The sequence below is a fragment of the Malurus melanocephalus genome, unplaced genomic scaffold, assembly GCF_030028575.1.
Source record: "Malurus melanocephalus ecotype Western Australia unplaced genomic scaffold, MMel_1.1 scaffold_713, whole genome shotgun sequence".
In the NCBI taxonomy this organism is placed as follows: domain Eukaryota; kingdom Metazoa; phylum Chordata; class Aves; order Passeriformes; family Maluridae; genus Malurus; species Malurus melanocephalus.
Genome location: NW_026623945.1, coordinates 135407 through 146138, shown reverse-complemented (window position 1 = coordinate 146138; position 10732 = coordinate 135407). Strand labels below are relative to the sequence as shown.

Sequence of the window (10732 nt, the reverse complement as noted above, 5' to 3'; positions counted from 1 at the left end):
CAGCCCCCGTGCAGAGGCTGCTGTTGCACAAACCAACAGTGCGTTAACGTGACTCTTGTCGAACCAGCTTTGGCAGTCTTCATCAATTGTAAAGTGGAGAAAGTTTCTCCTGGTTTGATAAAAGAGTTAGCTTCACAGTAAACGTTTCTAACCAGTTCTAAGTCGAGTTAGTTGGCTGGAGGAAGGAGGGGGGAAGGAGAGGAAGCGAAAACACTTAAAATTTCCAGCTTAAAAAAAAAAAACAAAAAACTTTTTGAAGTTGGTTTCCAAGATAGATGCTCTATGGGGGAGAAAGCTTGGAAAGAGGAAGAGGAGGAAGAAGGGTGTTGGCAAGAGGGGGTCGCTGGTGTTGAACCACGGGAGCATCTGTCTGGAAACCGCCCCGGGAGAGGTGCTAGCAGCGGGGAGGGCATGTCTGGCCCTGGCACGAGTGTCTCCTCTGCCATCCCAGCCTGAGCCCTGCCCTGACAGGGCACCTTTGAGTGCCCAGTGCTGCCATGAGCCAGGTTGGAGGCTTTCCAGAGCTGATCCCTGGCTCTAGAGGCATTTAAAGATTCTCTACCAATGCACAGCCCCAGCCACGGGTCACCCCCGAGTGCCACACCAGGAGCGCCGGGTCCAAACCAAACCCCATCCAAAAAGCAAAGCCAAGCCCCAGCCAGGCTCGGATGCTCCCTGGCACATCCTCCAACTCCCACAAACTCCMACAGCATCTTCTGGCTGCACATCCCAAGCCGAGGACACCCACGGGACATGGGCAGGGTCACCCAGGCCTTCCCCAGAGTGTGTGGTGTATTTATATATAATATAGATATAAAAGATCACTCTTACACGTGGGGAAAAAGGGGAAATTCAGTTTGCCAACAAAAGCAGCACGGGGGACAGATAAATTCTGGAGACATCCCCCTGCCATCCCCTTCCCGTGATTTTTTTGTTTTGTTTTTTAAAAAAAGGCTGCGGCGTGCAGCATCAACRATAGCTTCACAATACCAGCTCAAGGCATCGCGTACTGTACATCATTCAAGTATTTCTTAATATAAGACAACAAGGAATTATCTACAACTGATAAAACAAAATAAGCTATAGAAAGTAACAATGTACAATCAAGATGGATTTTTTTTTTCTTTCTGTTAAAGGAGGCCTCTCTGGGGTGTCCCGGTGCCTGTAGGGGAGGGGTCTCCCCTCACCACTGCCTTGCTCCTCCCCACCCGGTGCAGTGGGACCGGGGGCATACACGGGAGAGGGAGATTTGGGGGGTGGGATGCAGATGGAGTCGTCCTCCCCGACCCCCTGAGTCAGCARAAAGGCTGGGAAGGGTGAAAGAAGACGGCCCCTGCCCTAAACTCCATCAACACCCGAGATCATCATCTCCCAAGATAACTCACACACACCTCCCTGAAACAAAAAACAACATATATTGCATAGTATTGCTGTCAGCAGTCTTAAAATAAAAAGGAGAACTTTCTTTTTTTTTTTTTTCCCAGAGACAGCGACTGTCTTCAGCTGAAGACCCAGGGAAGTCTGTTCCCCAGCTCAGAGCTCCCAAACCCTCACCTGTGCATGCGATGGGCCGAGGCTGCTTTTGCAAAATATAAAGCTCCAAGCAGTGAGTTGGAAGGGACAGGAGGTGGCAATGACAGGGGCACTGCCCTCCCAGCAGGATGGGGGCTGGCAGCGGGTGGCTGTGCCTGTGGCAGGGAGCAGGGGCTGTCGGGGGGGATATGAGGCATTGGGGACAGCTGGGGGCCCATCCGGCCACAAGCGAGGACACCGCCTGGACAAACCCAGAAACCAGCCAAGGGGCTCGTGCCAACTCAGCATCCCAAGTCCTTCCCACCCCAAAGCAAGCTCCATGGAAAGGGCAATGCTGTGCACGCCTGAACACACGTGAGCATGGATGTACATGCACAACCAGCGCTCCTCAGCCACTGCACACCCTGACCATAAACCTACCAGCCCCACATCCCGAGCTGTCCCCAGGCTGCTCCCCTGTACTGTGGCTCTTGGGTGCTGCCCCCATCGTGGCTGCTCACCCACTGGCATCCCCAGGGCACTGGGCACCCTCTGTGCCCTCAGACCCTCCTGCCACGGCAGCCTCAGGGCCAGCCCGAGGCCACAGCAGGCATCACTGTCCTGCAGCAGGTCCTGATGCCCTGTAAGGGGGTCCTTGCTTTCCACAGAGCACAAATTCCCAGAGGGTGCTTCTGGTTGCTCTGGTCACCCTGAACACCTCATCCCCCCTTGCACCTCCAAGAGGACACGACCACCAGCCCTTCCAAARACGAGGGTGCAACACCTGACCTGGCACAAGAGCACAGCCCTGGATGCTYGTGCATCCCCCGGGGAGACGCCAGCCGGAGAGTGGGAGGAAAGGAAGACATTTGTCCGTGCCCTGTAGAGAAGCACAGCTGGCAGTGTAAAACCAACAATAATTTTTGTTAAAAAAAGGAAAAAAAAAAAAAAAAAGGGGTGAATAGCTTATTCTGGAAGCAGGATGCTGAGGAGAGGGTGGCTCAGGGGGTCCAGCACTGCTCCTCACTGGCACCRTCTCTCCCCAGCCCGAGCGGTTCCCTGCACAACGCCCACCACGTCTCCCTGAAGCAGAGCCGGGGACACCCCCAAGCACGGGACGGAGGGGCTCCCCACTCCCCCCACACTCGGGAGGTGCCTCCCGGACCCCCAGGTAAGGGGTTTTGTGGGATCTACCCCAACATCGGAGAGAAACCTGCAGCTCCGAGGGGAGGGGCGAGGTTAAAACGCAGCTCCCGTTGTTGAAAACGCGACCGAGGGTCTTTTGTTCACAGTATGAAATGAGCTGAAATCGTCAAAGCAGCCGCGGATACAAAGAGTCCTTTGGTGTCGGGGAGCAGGGAAAATGTCAGARGAGAAACCAAGAGTCGGGAAACAAAAGTCCGTGTGTCTGTCAGATGTCCTTGAGTGTGCCCTGGGTGAAGCAACCTCACGCTTGATTTAATACCTTAAAAAAAAAAAAGATCTTAAACAAACCCTCCCACCCCCAGACCTACAAGATCAGCAAAACCTTGGAAACCAGCCACAGGGACGAGTCCTGATCTTGTCACTAGCCAGAAACGGTGGGGTCGGGGGGGAAAGGGGAAGAAAGAAAGGAGGAGAAGAGGGGACATGGGGTACAGCAGGTGCGAGGGACACCACTCAGGCTTGGTCGGCCACCAGGACCAGTGGGGCCACCAGGTGCTGCCCGGCGGCCACTGCCTTGGCCAGGCTGCTCTTCTGCCGCCGCTTGGCCAGCTTGGACTCGGAGGGGGGGGAGAGCTGCATGGCCCGTGAGGTAGCTTTGATGATGATGGGTCGTGCTTCCTCCTCCACCTCTTCCTCCTCGTCCTCATCGTGCCGCGTCAGCTGGCGGTTGACAGCGATGGCCTCGGCGGCAAAGGASGTGAGCTCTTTGGCACTGCTGTTCCTGCAGGGGAGGCACGGGCTCAGGGGGGATGTGGGGGGCTGGAGGGAGGTTGGGGTCAAATATCCGTGTGTCCCTCCTCACATGCTGGCCATGCCAGACTGCTCAGACACCAAAAATGTGGCTCAAACCCAAACCAAATGTGGAAGGACTGGCAGACAGAGAGGACAGAGAGTTGTGGCAAAGCCCCCAAAAAGCAGAAGGAATGGACAGCAGTGCTGAGGAGTGGAGTCAGGATTCAGGGGGCTGGGGGTGTGTCCCAGGACCACCCACACTCACCTCTGCAGGATGATTGGGGTTGGCAGGGTGTTATCCGGGGCACACTGCAATAAAATGCAGCTGGTCAGAGCCAGGAATTGTGCAGAGGGGTGTTCCCCACCCCRGCTTTCAGGAGCAGAGCAGAGATGGGGCACCAACACTCACCCCCTGCACCCAGGGGTGCTCCAGGACCTGGGCTGCACTGAGCCGCTTCTTGGCATCTCTCACCAGCAGCTTGGAAATGAGGTCTTTGGCTCCGAAGGAGATGTGTGCCCAATCCTTGTCAGGAAACTCGTACTTCCCCTCCTGGATACTCTCAAAGAGCATGTTCTGAGCAGAGGAGAAATAACTGGGGCTCAGCCAGGAGCGCTGCTGCCAAACCGGGCATGGGTTTGGGCGCTGCCGGGGTCCCCACGCACCTGGCAGGTGTGGCACGCCTCGCCCCGGTCCCAGCCACAGTCGGAGCCGCAGTGRCCCACGAAGGGGGGGTACCCGCTCAGCATGATGTACAGGATGACACCCAGGCTCCACAGGTCACAACGCTTGTCGTAGATGGAGGCCTCCTCGTTGAAGGCTTCCACCACCTCCGGGGCCATGTACTCGGCCGAGCCGCACTGTGGGGACAGGTGGGGTGAGCCCCGAAGGGTGGGGACCCACGGGGCAGAGGGGACAGGGAGGATCCTGCCCGAGCYATGGGGCTGCACCTCTGAAGGGAASRTGCAGACACAGCCACTCCMTGGGTTTGCTCCTGCCACATCTCCCTGCTGGGTTTCCCACAGACCCACCCCTCTGGGATCACCGAACAGCAGCTGCCACCCCGAAGGGAAAAAAAAAATAAAGCCTAAAGGGTGCAACCCCCACGGTGCAGGACAGCCGGACCCACAGGACCCRCAGCACCGTCACCACCCAACCGGCTCAGCRGGGCAGCCCCARAGCCTGGGAGCGACCACGGGACACKGTGGRACGAGCCTGCTCCGCCTGTTCCCCGGGCTGACTCTGCCTGTTTCCCGGCCCGTTCCCAGCCCGACAGGCGGAGCTGCCGGTGCGGGAGGAGTTAACCCTGGTGCAGGGAGAGGCAGAGCCAGCGGCCCCATTCCCCTATCGCTCCAGGGACTCTGGGGCTTTCCAGCACATGACCCGCAGCCCACACAGGCCTCGTGACCAGGGAGAAAAGAGCTGCAGCCAGCAGATAATCACCCCGTAACGAGAGAGGCCTCCCGACGAGGGGCCTCTCCAGCCCCAGCAGCTGATGCCACCGCAGAAAAACAACCCCCCGCCGTCCCGATCCCGGTGGGAATGGAGCGGCCGTCCCGCTCCGCCCCCGACGGCTGAGAACGGGGAGACTCGGTGCACCTCAGCAACTCCGCCCCGGGAGGAGGGCGATGGAGGAAGGAGGGRGCTGGGGTGTTCTGGCCTCCGCCCCTGCTGTTGTGAACCCTACAGGAGCGGGGCTCTGCCCTACCCGGCGTGTTCGCACTCCAAAAATCTCGGGGTGCAGGCGATACCCAGCACGGGGGGGTACCTGCGGCTGGCGATAAGGGGAGCGGGGCTTTCCGCAGCAGACGGGGACAGCCGGGAGCTCCGGGGGTGTCCGCCCCGCCCCGCGCCCCCGCAGCCCGGCGGCTCAGCCCCCTCTCCTCCGCACGAGCCGGGGAAGCCCCCCCGGGCCCCCAGCCCCGCCGCTGACCCAGTTCTCCCCGGCAGGCTCGGCGCAGCCGCCGCGGCTGCTCGGGCTGTTGCTAAGGCTCACGGCAGCCCGGGCTCTGCGCCAGCCCCCGGCCCCCCCGCGTTATGTAACCGCATCTCGCCTGCACGGCGGGGGGGCGGGGGACGCGCAGCATCAGCAGCGACGAGCAGGGGGTGTGCATGCCTGGCCCTGTGCTCTGAGCCTGCGGGGCAGCTGGGGGGACAGACCCTCCCCCAAAGTGGGGGCTCGGACACTTACCGGGGTGAGCAGCTCCGGGGTGGAGATGGGGGAGCAATCGCCGTTCAGTTTGATGCCACTTCCCAGGTCAAAGTCGCAGATCTTCACTGGGGAGACCTGGAGAGGAGGAAGGAGTGCTCTGTGACCCCCTTGGCACCCTCCGGGCACCACAGCCGGCAGCCCCCCGGGGACCACAGCCCAGCTCCCGAGCCACAGCTGCTCAATGCCACCTCGTGTCATGCTTCACACCATGCTGTGCTGTGGCATATGGRGGTGTCCCTGGCAGGACCTAAGGTGTGTTTGTGTCCCTGGCAGGACTCTCGTGCACTCCACTCCAGGAATCACCCCACTGTGCCCAGCCCCCCAGGCAGCACACCCTGCACCCACCCCGGCTGCTCCCCGCTCACCTGGTCCGGGCTCTCACACAGGATATTTTCTGGTTTCAGATCCCTGTGTGCAATCCCTGGGGGCAGAAAAGCCAATGAGGGGAAAAATCCCCCTCCTACAAGATCACCATAGTGTAAGGTCAGGGGGTGGCACRGGGACCCCTCCCTCCCCACCCCAAATCACTGCCTGCACCCTGGCAAARGGCAAAATTTGCTGCTGGCCCCGAGTCCCGACCGAACCGGACAAACAGGATCCACACCACAAAAAACCTTGTGATGCAGCTGGGGCTGGCCCTGTGTGCTGGGACGGGCACTGTCCCCTGGGCAGGAGGACAGGGGGGAGGCAGTGACACCCCCGGGAGGGCCCAGCGCACCCCAGGCTGTCCCCAGTGCCACCTGGGGCACCCCAGCTCACCTTTGTTGTGCAAAAAGTGCAGGGCACTGGCGATATCCTGCACCACCACGCTGGCCTCCAGCTCGTTGAAGTGGCGTCTCCGGTGGATGTGGGTCAGGATGGAGCCTGCGGCCGGGCAAGAGCAGAGCTGCAGCTCRGGGGGGTCCTGCTGCCTCCAGTGCCCCCACCCCGGCACCGCACTCACCTCCCCTCATCTTCTCAAACACCAGGTAAAACCTCTCCTCYTCCTCAAAGAACTCGATCAGCTCCAGGACGTTCCTGCAGGGACCACGKCATCAGCCCGGCGACCCCAAAAACACCTCCTGGGGTCCCCCGCCCCACAGGCCCCACGCCCGCAGCCAGCACAGGACCCCGGTGGGGATGCAGGATGAGAAATCTGGGTTTGCAGTGATTGAAACCACACGGCCAGGGCCCCCCGGCTGCATTCCAGGGGGGAGAGGTGCTTGCAGCGCCCGGCTCTGCTCCTCCCTAATTGCTCACAGCCCCTCCTGGCTCGCCTGCCCGCCCCACACGCAGCCCCACACGCAGCCCCGCTCAGCAGCAGGGGCTCGGCTCTGCCCTCGGCTCTGCTCCAACTTGGCCACGGTGGCCCTCGTTGTCATGGCAAACCACTGAACGTCCCCTGTGGGTGCTCCACCGCGGCTAACAGGGCCAAGGGGAGGGAGCGTGGGGCAGAGGGCGGCCTGGCTGTGCCCCATGGGCATCATGAGCATCACCAGAGGGGTCTCAGCCCCCTCCCCGTGCCCGCAGTGCGGGGATGCAGCAGCTGCCCGGCCGTACCTGTGTCCCTGGCACTGATAGAGCATCTCCACCTCCCGGAAAACCCTGCTCCGGATGTGTCCCAGGCGCTTCTCGATGATCTGGAGGGAAAACGAGGGGAGGCTGAGGGAGAGGCAGCGCTGCCAGGGAGGGGCCGGGGCACCCCTGCCCCRCCAGAGCGGGGACCCGCGGGGCCGGGCGGGGGCAGCGGAGCCCGCCGGGGTTAAGGCGGCAGAACAGGCTGTTCCCGGCGCCGGTGCCAAGCGGCAGCAGCCGTGCCAAGCCGCTCCCTCCCGGGGCCGGGGCCAAGAGAGCTCCACGTGACGCCAGAGCAGCGGAGCAGCAAAGGGCCCTTCGCCCCACTGGGCGCTGGCACAGCGGGGCTTGGTGGCCGTGCCAAGGGTGGACAGGGGGACACCCCCACACAGGGAAGGGCAGATGGGTGCTCCCGTTGTCCTTTGGGGCACACGGAGCACCCCAGCACCACACAGCCCTGCCTGCTGCCTCAGCGTCCCCACCGGGGCACCCAAAGGCTCCCGTGAAACGATGGGGGCAGCCGAGTTCGCCTGGCATTTGCTGACAGAGCCTGTCACATTTTGACACATGGCACCCTCATGCCGCAGCTCAGAGTCTGTGGGGTGCAGGGCCACGGGACCACCAACCCTGACCCCAAAAGCAGCTGGCTCACCCCAACCCCCTCCAGCACCCACACGCTCACAGAGTCACAGAGCCATCCCTGGGGCGAGCAGGAGATGACCCCACCCTGGCAGCACCAAGTGCCCCTGTCTGTCCCAGGTCCCCAACACATCCCAAGGGTTAATTTAGTCTCCCGTGCATCCTTATGAACGGGGAGAGCAGYGTGGCGTAGGAGGGGCACCGAGGACCCGGAGCTGGGTGGTGGCAGAGGTCGGTGTGCCACGGGCACAGCCCAGCCCTGCTGCACTCCTGCCTCTCTCCTTCCCCCCAGCCCACACAGCCACGATCCTGGGCCAGCATCGGGTGGTTCTGGGAGCTGGGAGAGCCCCAGGTGTGGAGACAGAAGGGAAACTGAGGCAGGGGGTGGGAGGGGAGGGGCAGAGCTTTACCTTCACCGCGTACTCCTTGTTGGTGATGAGGTTCACGCAGGACTGGACTCTGGCGTGGGCCCCTTCTCCCAGCACCTCCTCCTGCAGCTGGTAAACATCTGGCARGGGAGAGGCCACCTGAGCCTGGGGACACCGGGAGGGCCCAGCCCTGCTCCCAGGGTCCCYGGGCAGCCCCGCTCACCTTCGAACCTGCCGGAGAAGCTGTCGGTGGCTCTGCAGCGCTTCTTCTTCTTGTTCCTTTTCTTGGCGTCGGGGATGTCGATGGGTTGACTTGAAGGCATGTCTGTGCCAGAGCAAAGCCACCACTGTCAGCCATCCCTGCCCACCCACAGCTCCCCCAGCATGGCCGGGGCAGCCCCCAAAGCCTCCAGGGAGGGCAAACGGCCAAAATCCCCGGGGCAGGAGGGGAGGAGCCCCAGGAGGCACCCGCAGCACCCGCGACTCACCGGGACGGGGCGGGCACTCGAAGTTGAAGACGGGCTCCAGGTGGTTGGACTGGTCGAACTCCAGGTCAAAAGGGTTTTGTCCCTGTGGGAACCAAGAGCAGCAATGAGGTGGCAGCTGCTGGATCAGCCACCACCGGCTGCCACCCCGAGCCCAGCGCACTCCAGCTCCGGGGTCACGCTCTGCTCAGCCCCGCTCTGCACGTCCCAGCCCATGGAGGGACACGGCACAGCTCCAGGGAGAGCCTGAGGATGAGGAGGAGGAGGGGGAAGGCTTTGACCACATCTCCTGTTGGGGACAGGGCTGTGGGGCCGCTCCTCCAGCCAGCCCTAGGCCAACACGCGGGGGATGATGAGAGGGACCGCGGCCACCCGCACCAACCCAACCCCTAATCTCCACCCAGACCTGAACTGCAGCGAGGCAGGAGGGGGAGGAAGAGAAGCCACAGGGCAGGACGGGCTCCAGAGCCACCCCTCCGTGTCCTCCCAGCTCCCCACAAGGTCACGGTGGCCGGAGCCTGCTCTGCTCTGCTCCGGTGGTCATCGCGCTCGTCGGGCTGCAGGACAGCCCCAAACCGGCAGGGTCAGGCCTCACCCCAAACCCTGCTGCACCCCGGGATCCACAGAGGGGACCCACTCCTTCCCCACCCCAATCCCAGCGACACCCGAGGGGACACGGGGACWCTCTGCCTCCTGCTCYCCTGAGCCAMCCCATGGGACGGGGCAGCGCCGGGGGCGAAAGGGCCCCGTCCTCCCCAGGATTATGAAATGTTTGGGTGGAGGTGGCAGCTCCAGCGGCGTTCCCAAACCCGCCCGGTGCCCGGGCCRGCTGCCAGCCCCAGCACGGCCAGCCCCGGCCACCGCCAGAAACACCCAGAAGGCGCCTGTTTACGGCAGCCCTGGAGGGGCCGGGGGTCCCCAGCCGGAACGGGGAGGGGGAAGGTTCACACCAGGAGCACTCCCACMAAGCGCCACTTTGGATCTCCGGGCCCCAAACTCTCCGGTGCTGCATTTTGTCAGCATTTCCCCCCTCAAACCCGGGGTTTGGGGAGCGCAGCATCGCCCCGCAGCCGCTGCCCCCGGGACGAACCCCGGCAGGATGGGGGGGCCGGGGCCGCCGGGAGGGGTACGGGGTGTGCGGGGGGACTGGGGGGGCACAGGGGGGCACAGGGGCAGGGGGCCCTGCCAGCTGCCGCAGCACTGCTACACAAAGGTCTGGGGGATGGGAGGCTGCATCAGCACCGGCTCCATCAGCACGGCCGAGGTGTCCCCCCACTCTATCCCCGGCCGCCGCGGGGGTACACAAACCGGTCAGAGGCCACACGAGCAGGAGCGGGGGTCGCTGCAATAAGGGGGCGGGCTGGGGGTCCCACCCGCACCCCTGAACCGGAGCGAAACCGAACAAAGGTCCCCCCAACCCGCAGCCGGGAAGCGGCTCAGGGAACCGAACGAGGAGGGGGGAACCGAACGAAGCGGGACCGCGGGGACCCCCCAACACCCCGAGGTGACAGTGACGGAGGGTGCGGGGGGTGACGGGCCCGGGCTTGGGGTGCCTGGGGCATCCCGGGCTGGGCGGGATCGACCCTCGCACGGCCCCACCGGGCCGGGCCTGAGGAGCCCTGAGACCACCCCTACCCCCCATCGAACGGGTGCAGCCCCCCACCTACGGGGGATCACCGTGGGAGCCGCAGCATCCCAGCGCCACCGGCGGGGGGTGGGGGGGACACGGACCCAACCGCCGGGAGCACCGCGACCCCTGGCACGGGGGGACAGGGGGGTCCCGCCGCTCGGTTCGGGTGGCAGCGCCCCCAGAGCCCCTCAGTTTCGGGGGGTGCCGGGGATGGGGCAGGAAGCGGCCGGGCCCCTCCACCCCCGGGCAGGGGATGCAGCGCTGCGGGCGAACCCCAACCCTGCCCGCACCCCGGAGCCCCCCAGAGCCCCCCCCGAACATCTCCGTGGGGGCGGGGAGCAGCCCCTTACCTTGAAGGAGCGGTGGAATCCCGGGATCTCTGATTTCTTCTGCACC

General features: G+C 63.4%; 1 protein-coding gene across 2 annotated transcripts; it reads right to left on the bottom strand.

The window, feature by feature from the left end:
• Positions 1 to 2442: 2442 nt before the first annotated feature.
• MKNK2 (MAPK interacting serine/threonine kinase 2) lies at positions 2443 to 10726 on the bottom strand. 2 transcript variants are annotated; one of them, XM_057384510.1, is made up of 13 exons: positions 10687 to 10726; positions 8710 to 8791; positions 8445 to 8546; positions 8264 to 8361; positions 7200 to 7279; positions 6604 to 6677; positions 6420 to 6524; positions 6026 to 6081; positions 5640 to 5735; positions 4114 to 4308; positions 3860 to 4024; positions 3716 to 3759; positions 2984 to 3439 (listed from the first exon to the last, which is right to left on the bottom strand). In XM_057384510.1, exons 3-13 carry the CDS (start codon positions 8542 to 8544, stop codon positions 3172 to 3174), a joined length of 1281 nt encoding a protein of 426 aa, XP_057240493.1. In that variant the 5' UTR covers positions 8545 to 8546; positions 8710 to 8791; positions 10687 to 10726; the 3' UTR covers positions 2984 to 3171. The 2 variants fall into 2 exon arrangements, with proteins under 2 accessions (XP_057240492.1, XP_057240493.1); XM_057384509.1 differs by lacking the exons at positions 2984 to 3439; positions 10687 to 10726 and adding an exon at positions 2443 to 2977 and having other exon boundaries at positions 8710 to 8768.
• Between the last annotated feature and the right edge of the window lie 6 nt (positions 10727 to 10732).